At 43.9% G+C, this 17,117-nt stretch overlaps 1 protein-coding gene across 1 annotated transcript in view; it reads left to right on the plus strand.

Annotated features, from left to right (window-relative positions):
- LOC144696327 (uncharacterized) overlaps window positions 1-17,117 on the plus strand; it is a 239,292-nt gene that overhangs the window by 6,837 nt on the left and 215,338 nt on the right. The window contains exon 2 of the mRNA XM_078567544.1: window positions 8,741-9,073. Within this exon, the coding sequence (XP_078423670.1) occupies window positions 8,741-9,073 (333 nt within the window). The remainder of the gene's footprint in view (window positions 1-8,740; window positions 9,074-17,117) is intronic.

Raw genomic sequence — 17,117 nt, forward strand, 5'->3', positions numbered from 1 at the left:
AACAGGCCCCATCGGTACTTCCAAATTGTGTGACATTTCTTCCACGTGCGGTGCCGACTTCAACACAAATGATGGCTGCATCCCTTCTTGTGGGACTGTCTCTCTTCTCCAGAGAAGGTCCATGTGTCATCTATTATTCACCCGTTTACCATACGTTATAGGAGAGAGGTCCTGCCATGGCACTCAATTCGCCTATAAGCCAATTGGGCCCCTCTCCAAAGTCTTTCGCAAGAACTGTGTCTCCCACCATGAAATTTCTTTCATGATTACGGCCATCGTGTCTGGTCTTCTGGACCTCTTGGCTTCTCTCCACCGTCCCCCCTAAATTCGGCCTGATAAGATTTAGACGGATGCAGAGACGTCTCTTCAATGGTAATTCAGCGTGGGCAATATCAACGGTCATGTAAGGCGTCGCCTGGTATGCGAACAAGAACCATGACAGTCTGGTGCTGATGGAATCCCCGTCCAGCCTTTTCATCCTAGACTTAAAAGCTTGGACCGCCTGCTCAGCCAAACCATTAGAGGCAGGGTGGTAAGGCAAGGTTTTGATATGAGTTATTCCGTTGAGGGCTACACCCTCTTAAAGGTACATAGCACTCCACTTTACCACAGAAGGTAGCGCCTTAGCATTGTTGCTTCCTACAAGACCTAAACTCAGAAATAGTTTGTGAGATGGATGGCCATCTCATGGATAGTGATGAAGTTTTGGACCATCGATTAGTGTTCCTGGATGAAGTTAACAGGAAATATGATCTATTCAATGACAATGAGGCATGGTCAGAATTTGATGGTTTTCAAAAAACAGAGGAACATTCCATGAAAGGATATAACATAGATTTTAACAGATTCTATAAAAGATTGCAGAAATTCAATTTGGGAATCAAAGAATTGCTACTACTATTTAAATTACTGGATTGTGCTAATTTGTCTCATATCACAGAATCACAGAATCGTTACAGCATAGAAGGAGGCCATTCAGCCAGTTGTGTTTGTGCCAGCTCTCCGAATGAGCAATGCACCTAGTGCCATTCCTCTGCCTTCTCCTCGAAATCCTGCACATTCTTTCTTTTCAGATAATAATCCAATTTCCTCTTGAATGCCTCAAATGAAGCTGCCTCCACCACACTCTGAGGCAATGCATTCCAGATCCTAACTACTCACTGTGTGAAAAAGAATCTCCTCATGTCGCCATTGCTTCTTTTGTCAATTACCTTAAATGTGTGCCCTGTCCTTGATCCTAACACAAATGGGAACAGGTTCTCCCTAACTACTCTGTCCAGACCCCTCATGATTTTAAATACCTCTATCAAATCTCCTCTCAACCCTCTCTATGGATAGATTACTGGTTCTAACTGGTGTTCGGTTCTCAGAGAAGGAGATCTGCTGCCTTGATATCTGATGCCTTAAAATCCTGAGGAACAGTCATTTTCTTCAGTTTTCAAAGAACAAATGAGACATTCCATGGTGACACAAAGAATAGAAGGCCCAATGATCGCCAGCATGCAAAATAGTCCAGATACCAGATGCAGGCATCATTAAAATGGAAAAATTATATAAAAGCTGATTTAGGATGAAAGCATGATTAGCAAATCTGGCTATTATAGCAAAAGAGAAAAATTGAACAAAAATAATAAGTGAATGATCCCAGGAATGCCCAAGAAATAGTTAATAGGTGTGTCAGATGTAATTTGAGGTATCATTATTCAGTGAACTGCCCAAAGCAAAAAGGCAGGATCTTTGACATGACACTTGATGAAAGAATTCTGAGGAAAAGGATGAAGACAATGATGAATCAGAATGGATTATACTGGTCACAAGGAATTTTAGTCCTGTGATGAACCTGTTAGTCACAGACTCCTTTAACTCTGTTATGCTAGGAAATGACTGTACTTCAACAGTTTTTTAAATTCTTTTGTGGAATGTTGGCATTGCTGGCAATATCAGCATTTGTTGCCATTCCCTAACTACCCTTGAGAAGGTGGTGGTGAGCTGCCTTCATGAAACACTGCAGTCCATCTGGTGCAGGTACATCCACAGTGCTGTTAGGAAGGGGGTTCTAGGATATTGATTCAGTGACAGCAAAGAAATGGTGATATAGTCAGGATGTCGTGTAGCTTGGAGAGGAACTTGCAGGTGGTGGTGTTCCAATATTGCCAATATCCTTCTAGATGGTAGATGTCCTGGTTTGGAATGTGCTGTTGAAGGAGGTTGGTGAGTTGCTGCACTGGATCTTGTAGATGGTACACATTGCTGCCATTGTGCGTCGGTGGAGGGAGTGAATGTTTAAGATGTTGGATGGGTGCTGATCAAGTGGGCTGCTTTGTCCTGGATGGTGTCAAGCTTCTTGACTGTTGTTGGAGCCGCACTCATCTAGGCAAGTGGAGAGTATTCCATCACACTCCTAACTTGAGGCTTGTAAATGGTGGACAGGCTTTGGGGAGTCAGGAGGTGAGTTACCTGCCACAGAATTCTCAGCCGCTGAGTTGCTCTTGTATCCACATTATTTATATGGCAGGTCCAGTGGGTCAGATTTGGTTCAATAATTAGTGAGGATCAATGCAAAGTTAAGGAATATAAAAACATGACTTTAGGTTTTAGGTTTGATGATGTAACACATCAAACTCAGTGAAGAGAGTTGTAATTCCTTGTAAAATACCTTTGATGAAAATGGCACAAATTAAACTTGGCACAGAGCGTCAGTTGATCTACAGTTTACCTATTCAGGCCATTATTGTGTACCCTTAACAAAACACAGTTTCTCAGCAGACTGACGGACAAGTATTAATGGCATCAGGTGTTAAGAGTGAAAGAGAAAGAAAGCTAATTGTATTAAAGTTATGTAAACAATTTGCTTACCCTACTTGTCAAACTTGTTAAAAATCCTGCTAAAAATGCAGGTGTGGTTGATGAAGAGTAAACAAGGCTAATGGAAGACATTAGTGAGAATTGTGAAATTTGTAAAAGGTATCAGAGAACACTGCCACACCCTATTGTAAGCCCTCCATTGGCACGTGTCTTGAATGAGGTAGTTTCCATGGATCTAAAGGTATGGGACAAAGACAGAAATATTTTCATCAAACATTTTGTAGACCTGATGACCAGATTTAGTCTTTCTACAATAAAACTCAATCAGAAATGAAGGGTTATTTCAGACAAAATCCTGGAGAAATGGATAAGGATCAGGTTGGGGCATCAGCGAAGTTTCTGGCTGATAATAGTGGGGAATTTACCAATATTTAGTTCAGAAACATATGACAATATGAACACCACAGTCATGAATACTGAAGATGAAAATCCTTTTAACATTGAACTCTAAGAAAGGAATCTTGCATTAATTGATGAAATGCTGCATAAAGTTTTTGTTGATCAATCAGACTGCAAGTTGACATCCCCCCTGATGTGGGTGGTTCATGAAAAAAACTCATTCCAAATGGTTGAAGCACAAAATCCTTATCAATTAGTCTATGGGAGAAATCTCGATTGCCTTCTGTTCTGTGTGATGGTCTTCCTACACCAGAAGGTACGACAATTAGTTCAATTTTTCTGCATATTTGAATACTTTTGCATACAAGGAGATGGGCTTTCATCAATGCTGAGATCTTGAACAAAATTCGGAGAGCACTGAGGCATCATATAAGACCACCTGAGAGAGAATTTAGTGCACAGAATTTTGCAGTAGCATAAGAGAGAGGGTCATAGGGAAATGAAAGGGCCTGGTAAGGTCATGATGGTAAGACAGCACTTGTCAAAGAAACATGGTAATCAAACTGTTAAAGTTCATTCGTCATGATCCCAGACTCTGAGCATTTGATGTAAGCATCTTGTACCTCAAATTCTCATGTGTTTTGTGATGGATGTGGCAGACTAAGGACTGGATAGTGGTAACGTGAGTGATCATGACACACATGGCAGAGCTGTCACATCCACAATGTCATGAGTCTATGCCCCTTTAATTTTGAAAATATGGTTTTGAAACTTTCAACTGACTGGAAATTTTGCAATTTGAAATGAGGCAGTGTAAACTATTTAAAATGCAAGGCCACCTTCCAAGATGAAGGTGAAAAGTAAACAAACCTTCAGAGCCATCAAAACTCATCACTGTGTCTGTGGAGGAGACATTAAAATACAAAGCAAAAGACTCAGCAGGTCTGGCAGCATCTGCGGAGAGGAACACAGTTAACGTTTCGAGTCCATATGACTCTTCAACAGAACTAAGTAAAAATGGAAAAGAGGTGAAATATAAGCTGGTTTAAGGGGGGGGGGGGGGGTGGGACAAGTGGAGCTGGATAGAGGGCCAGTGACAGGTGGAGATAGCCAAAAGATGTCATAGACAAAAGGCCAAAGAGGTGTTGAAGGTGGTGATATTATCTAAGGAATGTGCTAATTAAGGGTAGAAAGCAGGACAAGCAAGGTACAGATAGCCCTAGTGTGGGTGGGGTGGGGTGGGGTGAAGGAATCGAAATAGGCTAAAAGGAAGAGATAAAACAATGGATGGAAATACATTTTAAAATAATGGAAATAGGTGGGAAAAGAAAAATCTGTATAAATTATTGGGAAAAAAAAGGGGGATCGGAAAGGGGGTGGGGTTGGAGGAGAGAGTTCATGATCTAAAATTGTTGAACTCAATATTCAGTCCAGAAGGCTGTAAAGTGCCTAGTCGGAAGATGTTCCTCCAGTTTGCATTGAACTTCACTGGAACAATGCAGCAGGCCAAGGACGGGCATGTGGGCATGAGAGCAGGGTGGAGTGTTGAAATGGCAAGCGACAGGGAGGTCTGGGTCATGCTTGTGGACAGACCAAAGGTGTTCCGCAAAGCAGTCACCCAGTCTGTGTTTGGTCTCTCCAATGTAGAGGAAACCACACTGGGAGCAACGAATGCAGTAGACTAAATCGAGGGAAGTGCAAGTGAAATGCTGCTTCACTTGAAAGGAGTGTTTGGGCCCTTGGACGGTGAGGAGGGGGCATGTAAAGGGGCAGGTGTTGCACCTTCTGCGTTTGCATGGGAAGGTGCCGTGGGAGGGGGTTGAGGTGTAGGAGATGATGGAGGAGTAGACCAGGGTGTCCTGGAGGGAATGATCCCTGCGGAATGCCACCGGGGGGGTGAAGGGAAGATGTGTTTGGTGGTGGCATCATGCTGGAGTTGGCGGAAATGGCGGAAGATGATCCTTTGAATGCGGAGGCTGGTGGGGTGATAAGTGAGGACAAGGGGGACCCTATCATGGTTCTGGGAGGGAGAGGAAGGTGTGAGGGCGGATGCGTGGGAGATGGGCCGGACACTGTTGAGGGCCCTGTCAACCACCGTGGATGGAAAACCTCGGTTAAGGAAGAAGGAAGACATGTCAGAGGAACTGTTTTTTAAAGTGGCATCATCAGAACAGATGCGACGGAGGTGAAGGAACTGAGAGAATGGGATGGATTCCTTACAGGAAAGCGGGGTGTGAGGAGCTGTAGTCGAGGTAGCTGTGGGAGTCAGTAGGCTTGTAATGAATATTGGTGGACAGTCTATCACCAGAAATTGAGACAGAGAGGTCAAGGAAGGGAAGGGAAGTGTCAGAGATGGACCATGTGAAAATGATGGAGGGGTGGAAATTGGAAGCAAAATTAATAAATTTTTCCAGGTCCAGACGAGAGCATGAAGCAGCACCAAAGCAATCATCGATGTACTGGAGAAAGAGTTGTGGGAGGGGGCCGGAGTAGGACTGGAACAAGGAATGTTCCACATACCTCATAAAGAGACAGGCATAGCTAGGGCCCATGCGGGTACCCATAGCCACATCTTTTATTTGGAGGAAGTGAGAGGAGTTTAAGGAGAAATTGTTCAGTGTGAGAACAAGTTCAGCCAGACGGAGGAGAGTAGTGGTGGATGGGGATTGTTCGGGCCTCTGTTCAAGGAAGAAGCTAAGGACCCTCAGACCATCCTGGTGGGGGATGGAGGTGTAGAGGGATTGGACGTCCGTGGTGAAGAGGAGGCGGTTAGTTATTAAAATACAAAGTGCTGGATATTGAAACAATGGCTGCCACAAGCAGAGCTACCCAAATCCCCTTGGAAATACACAATGGGTAGAGTATAACAGGCCAGTTTGCATAGCAAAAGAGTGCAAGTGACACAGGTAGTGTCAAGAAAGTTTTCAGCAGAGGAAACATGCTGTCTCTCTTTTGGAAAAAAGCCTGTGTCACATGGTTCGAGAAGTCAACTATCAGAAACTTACCAGTGAACAGAGATCTCGTAATAATTGCAACATCTTCTACATCTGACCGCATCCACGAAACCTTTTCACTTTTTTTGTTGGACTCTTGCTTCCCTTATTTCTGATGCCTATGTGTGTGATGTCACTTTTTAATGTTTTTTTCTCAAGTTTAGTGGTTAATAAATTTGCTCTCCCTTAAATTCAAGACAACCTTGTTTCATTATTGCTCACTGCATAAATAGTTAATATATTCAGATTTGGAAAAGGCATATCCCCATGAAAAAGAAACTTAAACTGTTGTTGTGACTAACCAAGGAGGCTGAATAGAGGAGAGCCAGTTCACTCCTTCTCACCTGGTAATAACAACAGGCCAATTGCACAGAAGGAGTACTTGGATGACATATAGTTCAGAGGGGTGTAGTGAATGGCAGGATGTGACAATTGTGGATGCGCAGGGAAAGCTACTAGCAAGTTTAAGTATTGTTTGAATGTTCAGGTTGATAGCCAAGAAGCACGGTCCATGGACTGGCAGAACGTAAACATAGACAGTAAGAATGAACAGTGCAAGTATTGATAGTGGCTCAGGAAATGGCTCTTGCATCAGAAAATAATCACTTAACGGAGAAAGAGCCCGCAATAGTCAAAGAGGGAGATCTCACTCCTGACAGAAAGACTAATGGGAGTAGAGGGTGGAGCTTGAATAGATAGACAATGAAATAAAGGCCATGGAACAACCATGGAACGGAACAACCTCTCAGTGTCTACCTTGTCAAGCCCTTTCAGAATCTTATGTTTCAATTAGGTCTCCTCTCATTCTTTGAAATTCCAGAGAATTACCAGAAGCATATGGAGGCATTGGAGAGGGTGCAGAGGAGGTTTACCAGGATGCTGCCTGGTCTGGAGGTTATTAGCTATGAGGAGAGGTTGGAGAAACTCGGATTGTTCTCACTAGAGCGATGGAGATTGAGGGGCGACTTGATAGAAATTTACAAAATTATGAGTGGCATGGACAGAGTAGATAGTCAGAAGCTTTTTCCCAGGGTGCAAGAGTCAATTACTAGGGCAGATAGATTTAAGATGAGAGGAGAAAACTATAGAGGAGATGTGCGGGGCAAGTTTTTTATGCAGAGGGTAGTGAGTGTCTGGAATTCACTGCCAGAGGAGGTGGTGGAAGCAGGTACGATAGTGGTGTTTAAGAGGCAGCTTGAGAAATACATGAATAGGATGGGAATAGAGGGATATGGACCCCGGAAGTGCAAAATGTTTTAGTTGACGGGCAATATGATCGGCGCAGGCTTGGAGGGCCGAAGGGCCTGTTCCTGTGCTATACTTTTCTTTGTTCTTTGTTCTAGAATATAAGCCCAATTTGCTCAGCATGCCATCATAGGACAAACCTCTCATCCAAGAAACCAATCTGTCAATGAAAAACAAAACTTACAAACTGATTTCTTTCAATTCAGTTGTGTCCTCATTTTATGAATACACCACAGAAGCTGAATCTTCCCAATCCAGTTTTGTGTTTTACCTCTTGAACAACTGGATAACCAACACCTTTCGTCCAGCTCCCTGTCTTACTTTAAACACTGAGATGAAAGGTTTTTACATCCAGTTGTCTGGATAATATCCATAAAGCTGAATCTTCCACACAGGCCCCAGCCTTGCTCTTTAATTTCTTTACCCACTGAAAAACTGGTCTCGTTCACCCAAGTATTCTGTTTTTAATTCAACCATAGGAGAATGGCACATCTCCTCCAGCTGTCTGCTTTAACTCAAGTAGAAGACTAAAGGTGGTTACACATTCCCTGAATCATACTCATTATACCCTAGTCCCTAATTACTCTTGGGGCACTGATCAGACACACAGGGGAAAAGATGTAACTTCTGGCGTGTTGGCCAATGTCCGGCTTTACAGAAAGGAACAAAGGAAAGGTGTGCCTTTCTTATACCTCTCTGTGTATGCCTTCAGAACCTGTGGCGATCAGGGATTGGTTACTCCCTGCATAGTCAGCTCCATGAGAGGTCAAAGACAATGTCACACCCAATGGACAGAGTCCCTATAAACTGTTTCAAAATACCCTTTTTGACTGTTACGAGACATCCAAACATTCCACATGTTTGATAAGCATCACAGATGCATCTTCACACTGTTTCAAGGCCCTTGTTCCCCTGATCAGAATGATAACCCCATGATATCAGAGGAAGTTTCAAGATTCTCTTAATGAGATTCTTCCTGTCAGTGTCTCGATCATCACAGGTATTTGTACCACTGGAATGTTTCCTGACCTCTTATAATTTCTGGTCTTTGTATTGCCTATATCCTGCCTTAAAAATGCAGCACATACAGAACACAAGATATTTCATATTGATTTCTGTTTTAAGTGCTTGTTTGCACAGGTGAATTGACCTTTCTATTTTCCACTCACTTCATCGTTATCTTCCTGCAAAGACCAAGCTAGCAAATTCTATGTTTTATGTACATTTTCATAGCATAGCAGACATAACTGTAGTCATAGTATGTGGCTGAAAATTAATCAGTTACATTGTCATTTTAGATATTTCAGCCCGTGTTACAGGTGAGGTGGGAACAAGCAACACACTTGATGGTGTAGCCGAACCTAAAGTGCCAGTTGGCAGTGGCTCGAGTGGTAAAGAATCGGATCGTGACATTGAATCTCAGAATGAGCTGTGTGTCAGGAATTCAGAGGATGCATCTAGTCTGAGGAGGCCTACCCCAGTACCTGAGGAAGATGCAGAACCGTCATGTAGTGAGACTGCAGTTGAAGCAACAAGTGTCCCTGTTGATGAAGTCCTTGAAGACATGAATGACATAGACTCTAACATGACTGACCCACTTCTTAGCCCAGATCCTATTGAAAAACAAGAAGGTAATAGTGTTTCTAATGTCTCAGATGCTCAGATTTTATCTGCTCAAAGTATTTGCAGAGGTGATGGACTAAGAAGGTCACCTTGAGATAATGCTGGATATCTTCCTAATCCTAATCATTTGTCCAGATCTGTGATTAATGAAGAAAATGCTGTCACTAATTTCGATTAGGATATTTGATATAACATAACTCAATCAAACTCATTAATTATGCAATTGCTTAGTTAAACAGAAAATGTTGATATGTATAGTTGCTGGGACAGCAACTCATAAGCAGTGAAGTGTGTAGTGGGGGGAGTTTCCCTGACTTTGCTTGGGGTTCGGGCAGGCCCTCTTTTTCTAGCTTGAAAGGTTCTGATTTGAGTTATATTACAGTGCATACCAGCTCAGTGGAACTGTCATTCCTTCGCTCCAGTCTTATCTATCGAATTGTAGCCAGAAAATCACTTGCAATGGTTTCTCTCCCTACTCTACATTGTTAACTCTGGTGTCCCCAAGGATCTATACTTGGCCCCCTTCTGTTTCTCAACTATATGCTGCCCCTCAGTGACATCTTGCAAAAGCATAAAGGCAGCGTCCACATGTACACTAACGACACCTAGCTTCTCTGTGCCCCTCCACTGTCTCTGATTTGTCACACTATCTGTCTGACATCATTCAATATTGGATGAACAGAAATTTCCTCCATTTCCTCCCATTTGGTCAGATTGAAGCTATTGTCTTTGGCCCACTCCAAACTCTGCTCCCTGGTCACCATTTCCATCCCTGCCGACTGCGGCCGGGCCAGACCATTCGCAACCTTGGTGTTGTTTTTGACGCCAAAATTAGCCTGCAAACATATCCATTCTATCACTAAAAAATGCCTACTTCCACTTCCATAGCAACACCCAACTCTGACCCTGTCTCAGCTCATCTGCTGCTGAAACTATCATCTGTGCCTTTTTTAAATTCCAGACTTGGAAACTCTCCTGACTTGGCTACCATCTTCCATCCTCTATAAACTTGTGCTTCTCCAAAATCCTGTTGCCCATATCTTAGCTCACTTAAAGTCTTGTTTACCTGTCACCCCTGTGTTCCCTGACCTACTGGCTCCAAATCTGGCAACACCTCAATTTAAAAATCTTCATCTTTACTTTCAAATCAGTCCATGCTCTTGTTCCTCACTGTCATTGTATTTTCCTCTACAATGCTCCAAGATCTCTGCATTTCTCCAATTCTGGTCTCTTACACACTTCTAATTTTAATCGCTCCACTATTGATGGCTGCGCTTTCAGCCGCTTTGACCCTAAGGGCGGAATCATCCCTCCCGTTGGTGGTGGGTGTCATGGCAGGTGTGAGCTGACAATATGGCCGGAAGACCAAAAATCAATTTCACGCCGTCATGAAACACGTTTGCAATTGCCTGCTCTGCCCATCAATGGCGGGCCGCGTTTCCTGCTGCCGGACGTCGGGAACTTCATTGTAGTACATCTGCATATCATTATAAGCCCAGCTCACTGGAATCATCATCCCAACCTCTTCTGAGGTTTCTTTGGGACTTGATTGCAGGACCTGGGTCGTGTACTCCGTCAGCTGTTTCCCAGATGTGCCTACGAAAGCAAGGGGAGATAATTAGTGCTTGATAGTGGCATGTGAAACAGGGCACATCACTCACAGCATGGTTGTCTGATGGATGTTGCACTGATGGATCCTCACTTGGTTGAGCAGCGCTGACCTCACTGTTAGCACAGGAATGGTCCAGATCTTCACTGCCCAGCTGTATGACTCTATTTTCAAAGTCTGTTAGCACTTTGATGTTGTGCATTCCTCCACCAGTCTGTGACCTCTCTGTCTTTTTGTGTGTCAGCTTGTCCTGCATAAAAACAGATGGAGCAAGTATAAGCGGGACGCCTGCCAGCTCAGATGATGAATATTCCTGGCATGTGTGGGTGGTGAGTGGTCCCATGGATGTGATGAGGACAATGACGGTGAGTGTGAGAGAGTGGATGGTGATGTCCTTTGAACCGGCAGTGAGTGAGGGCCCTGTGGATGTGTGATGGGTTTGTGAGTGTGAGAGCTGAGAATGATGAGAAGAGTGACTTACCCTGGCGGAACGGAGCAGATCATTCATCCTCTTGCGGCACTGGGTGGCTGTCCTCTTTTGCAGGGCATTGGCTCTGACCACCACTGCCACTGCCTCCCAAGCCAGATTGATGATGGTGCTGCCCCTCCTGCGGCCAGGGTGGGGTAGAGGACATCACGGCGTGCCTCCACGGTGTCCAAAAGGCGTTCCAGGTACATTTCACTAAATCGGGGGGTTGCAGTCATCTTGCCTTTTGGGGCCATGTCTTCTGTGCAGCCATCCTGAGCCGGAAGCACTGAGAGGTATACTTGCGGTTGCACTTTAAATATGGCGCCTGGCGTAAGGAAGCAGCGAGGTGACGGCGTGGCGGGCGAATAGTAGGCCGCTTGCCATTGAAACAGCGTGTTTTCCAGGAATGCATGATTAATGAGGCGGGATTGAAATGATATGTCGTAAAAAGCCACCATTTCGGCTAGCAGGCAAAACATTCTTTTTCCCACCTGCTACCGCGCTTAGTGCAAATCTGGGACAATTCCGCCTTAAGCTCTGGAATTCCATCCCTAGATTTCTCTGTCTCTCTGCCTCTCTCTCTCCCTTTAAGATGCTCCTTAAACCTTACCTTTTTGACCAAACATTTAACGTTATATCATAATATCTCCCGTGGCTTGGTGTTAAAAATGTTTTTTGTTGATATCACTCTTATTAAGCTCCTTGGGACATTTACATTAAAGGCACTATAGAAATGCAAGTTGTTGTTGTTGCTGTCAAACAAAGTTATTTGTGTATGCAATCAGCTTTCTTCCTTGTCCAACTCCTCACTGAGGCTGATCAAGACTTGAAGCCCAATATCCTCTCCTTCCGTAATGTCACTTGCTTCTAATTCCCCAATGTAACCCACATGAGCCTCAGTTGCTGAAACCTTTATCTGCACATTTTGCACTCAATTCTCCAATTACTTTCTTGTTGGCACCTCATCCCCTATAATTCCTGCTTCTCCAAAACTCATCAGCCTATCTTGTTTCCCAATAAAACTCTCTTGCCTATTAAATCTGTAAATTTAAAATCATCTCATCTATATATCTCATCACAGCATTGCCCTAACATACCTTTACAATCTCCTTTAGTCGTACATCTTCACCAGTATTCTTTAATTCTCTCACCCTGGTCTTTTATACATCTCCTCCCTTTGCCCACCATCGGTGTCAGGTTTCAGCTGCCTTGGTTCTTCTCCCTGGAACTCTCTTCATTCCTGTTTCCAGCAATTCAAACCTTCTTAATATTCCTTTATGTATCCAATAACAACTTTAAATTATATAGCACTAAAATGCTGAAAAATATGCCAAGGTGTTTCATAGTGTCATGAACAATGTATCATTTTTAAGTTGAATATAAGAAAGGTAAAATGGTTTCAGTTTCATTTAGGTTGTTTGTGAGCCTTGGTCCCTGAGAGTCTGGATAGACGCCTGACTAAAGGTTAGGTCTTTTGGGCTTGTTTGTATATAAACATTTTTAATGAGGGTTTTCAATCCCTGAAGTTAAAAAGATGGGTTAAAAGGGATTAAAAGTTTTGTGATTGTGGGGAGAAAACCACAAAGCAGGAAAACTTTCCTGTTGCCTAGTGACAGTGGTCCAGGGACGCAAACAAAAAAAGAAAAGACAGGAGTTGAGAGGAGAGAGTTTAATGTGTGTCAGAGAATGATGATAGGAATTCTAAGCTCTCTGATAAGAAAGACTACAAGGCTATTGGGGACAGTAGTTCACTGAATAGTCAGTTATAAAACAGTAAATTGATCAGTTTAGCAGAGGTGCTACTGGTAGACCAAGTTTAGGGAACTTATTTGTTTGCTCTGCAGTTGATGAAACAGTAAGTTTGGGTTATGATTTTTGGGTGTCTCTGGGAGAGATGCAAGTTGTGGAAAAAGCATCGAGTGAACGCTCAGGAATTCATTGGAAGAAAATCGTTTGTAGCTGTGCCAGTCCCAAGCAAAGAAGCCTTTGTATCAAGCTGGTGGTAACTCTTCACTGGTTTATGTGTCTGCAAAGATATTGCTGGGGTAAAGAAATAGTGTGAATTTGAGCCATCTTCTTGTGTTTGTATAGAGATCTTTCCAACTGCTTTTTTGCCTGGTTTAATATTGTTTATTTTTTCTTGTTTAGTAAATATTTTATTCTTTGTATTAAAAGTTCACCAGCAGACTCCTGTGAATGTGTTCAGTAACTTTCCTCTATGATTTCTAAAAAAAAAGTTAGGATCTACCAAGCCAGGTTTCACTGTGGGATCTGATTTGTCCAGTATTAACATCAGCTGGGATTGTAACAATAGGAAGGTAAGGAAAATTATGTGAAGCGACAGGAGAGATTAGAGAGGTGACCAGACCAAATGGCTGCATTTTAAGGTGACCTTAAAGGAGGAGACTGAGGTAAAGTGTAAATTTGAGAGCATGGGACCTTGGTGTAATGACCTAATGGTTATGGCAGCAACCAGAGGTCATTAGTTCAGATCCCACCATGGCAAGTTGTGAAATTGAATGCAATGAATCTGGTCATTTGTACACGAGCATTAGCATGAAAGTTGACAGATTGTCAGAAAAATCCAACTAGTTCACTAACATCCTCCAGGGATCCTGATCTGGTCTGGCCTACCTGTGACTCAGCCCCACAGCACATGGTTGACTCTTAAATTCTCTTGGGTAAAGGTAAGATGGGCAATAAATATTGACTTGCAACTGTTGCCCACATCCTAAGAGCAAGGGGTTGAAGTTAGGGCTTCCAGTGTTATTGCAAATATGCACAGAGTTCTTCGAGCTCCTGGTATACTTTTGGCAGACACCTAAAATAAATGGTCACTTTCACACTTCCACCAGGATTTCTGAAATCTTTTGACAAAGAATCCCAGCATAAACATCTGTTGGAAGTATTCGGTGACTGGAATCAATGTAGATAAGCGAGGATGAGTTGAACTTGGTGCAGGATAGAATATGGGAGCAAAGTTTTGGATAATTTGAAGTTGATGGAGGATGGAGAATGAAAGGTCACCAAGAGAACATTGGAACAGTCAAGTGTGAGCATGACAAAGACATGTATGACCCAGCTTTCAGTCGCTCATCTTAATTGGGTGGCTATCCAATCGAGAGCCAATTATCAGTGGAGTGCTACAAGATTCAGTTGGAGCTGTTTATAATTGTTTATAATTTTAATATATGATTTAGAGGAAGGAATTATGTTCAAATTGCCCAAATTTACAGACAATATCAAATTGAGAAAAAATTAATATCAGTACACACAACTTCAATGTAACCAAAAAAGAGTTGCACACACGTTCAAAATGATCTGGATAAGCTCAATTAGTAGGTGGAGATGCAGTTCAACACAGGAAAATGCATGGTTATGAAATTTGGTAGGTTGAAGGTTGCTGTGGGTTATGTGCTAGTTAGAATTGTGCTTGAACTATCGGAGCAGGGGAAAGAGCTTGACATTTTAGTGGATAGGCCCTAAAGCCATCAATTCATTGGTCCCAGCCTGTTAAAAAACAAATGCATTGGCCTGGATCTTTCGCGAGCAGCAATCATTGTTGGATTGCCGCTCTACTTGAACCTTACCATGCTCTGATGCTGCTCCTCATTTCTTGCCTGTGTGGAGGATAAAAAAGCTGCATATTATCTAAATGGTGAGAGATTGCAGAGCTCTGAGATTCAGAGGGATCTGGGTGCTCTAATGCCTGAGTTACAAAAGGCTAGTATTCAGGTACAGCAAGTAATTAGGAAAGCTAATAGAATGTTATTGTTTATTGTGAGGGGAATTGAATAGTAGGGAGGTTATGTTTCAGTTGTACAGGACACGGGTGAGACCACACCTGGAGTACTGTGTACAGTATTGGTTTCCTTATTTAAGAAAACATGTAAATGCATTAGAAACAGTTCAGAGAAGCTTTACTAAACTAATAATGGGTGGGTTGTCTTATGGGGAAAGGTTGGACAGGCTAGGCTTGTATCCACTGGAGTTTAGAAGAGTAAGAGGTGGCCTGATTGAAACCTTTAAGATCCTGACGGGTCTTGGCATGGTGGATGTGGAGAGGATGTTTCCCCTTGTGGGAGAAGCTATAATGAGGGGTCACTATTTAAAAATAAGGGATCACCCATTTAAGACAGAGATGAGGAATAAAAAATTTTCTCAGAGGGTCGTGAGTCTTTGGAATTCCCTTCCTCAAAAGGTGGAAGCAGAGCCTTTGAATATTTTTCACAGAATCACAGAATCACACAGTGCAGAAGAGGCCCTTCAGCCCATAGTCTGCACCGACACGTGAGAAACACCTGACCTACCTACCTAATCCCATTTACCAGCACTTGGCCCATAGCCTTGAATGTTATGACGTGCCAAGTGCTTATCCAGGTAATTTTTAAAGGATGTGAGGCAACCAGCCTCCACCACTCTCCCAGGCAGCGCATTCCAGACCGTCACCACCCTCTAGGAAAAAATGTTTCTCCTCACATCCCCCCAAACCTCCTGCCCCACACCTTGAACTTATGTTCCCTCGCAACTGACCCTTCAACTAAGGGGAACAGCTGCTCCCTATCCACTCTGTCCATGCCCCTCATAATCTTGGACACCTTGATCAAGTTGCCCCTCAGTCTTTCTCTGCTCCAACGAAAACAATCCAAGTCTATCCAACCTTTTTTTTTGCAAAAATATACTTTATTCATAAAATATCTTCAATCACATTCCAAACCATTTCAAAAACACCATTACAAGGGTACAATCCAGGTTAAACTTTTACAAAATGTATCACCAGGTGCATCAGTACAAACAATATTACAATCATTTACAGCCTTTCATTTTGAGCTGTACAGCCCGAGGGGCTCTAAACAGTTCCCAGTCTCTCGGTGCGCTGTGGCAGAAAGGTCTTAGACAGCGACCCTTCCCCATTGCGCCTTTGCGGCAGCTGCCCCAAGCTTTAGTGCGTCCCTCAGCACGTAGTCCTGGACTTTGGATTGTGCCAGTCCGCAACAATCGGTCGGGGACAACTCTTTGCGCTGGAAGACCAACAAGTTTCGGGCAGACCAAAGCGCGTCTTTCACCGAGTTGATGATCCTCCAGCTGCAGTTGATGTTTGTCTCGGTGTGTGTCCCTGGGAACAGCCCGTAGAGCACAGAGTCCTGTGTCACAGAACTGCTCGGGATGAACCTCGACAGCAACCACTGCATCTCTCTCCAGACTTTCTTTGCAAAGGCACAATCCACAAGGAGGTGAACAACGGTCTCTTCCCCACCACAGCCACCTCGAGGGCAACGTGCAGAGGGGGTGAGACTCCTCGCGTGTAGGAAGGATCTGACGGGGAAGGCCTTTCTCACCACCAGCCAAGCCACGTCTTGGTGCTTGTTGGAAAGTTCTGGCGATGAGGCATTCTGCCAAATGACCTTGACAGTCTGCTCGGGGAACCATCCCACAGGGTCCACCCTCTCCTTTTCCCTCAGGGCCTCTAGGACGTTACGTGCTGACCACTGCCTGATGGACTTGTGGTCAAAGGTGTTTCTCTGCATAAATTTTTCCACGAGGGACAGGTGGTACGGCACGGTCCAACTACTTGGAGCGTTCCGCGGCAGCGTGGCCAGACCCATCCTTCGCAACACCGGGGACAGGTAGAACCTCAGCACGTAGTGACACTTGGTGTTTGCGTACTGAGGGTTTACGCACCGCTTGATGCAGCCACACACAAAGGTGGCCATCAGTATGAGGGCGATGTTGGGCACGTTTTTTCCCCCTTTATCTAGAGGCTTGTACATCGCGTCCCTGCGGACACGATCCATTTTCGACCTCCAGATAAAGCGGAAGATGGCTCGAGTGATCGCCATCGCGCAGGAGTCTGGAATGGGCCAGACCTGCGCCACGTACAGCAACAGCGAGAGTGCCTCACACCTGATGACCAGGTTCTTACCCGCAATGGAGAGGGAGCGTTGCTCCCACATGCCCAGTTTCCTTTTCACCA

Source organism: Cetorhinus maximus, chromosome 22 (assembly GCF_964194155.1).
Source record: "Cetorhinus maximus chromosome 22, sCetMax3.hap1.1, whole genome shotgun sequence".
Lineage (NCBI taxonomy): Eukaryota > Metazoa > Chordata > Chondrichthyes > Lamniformes > Cetorhinidae > Cetorhinus > Cetorhinus maximus.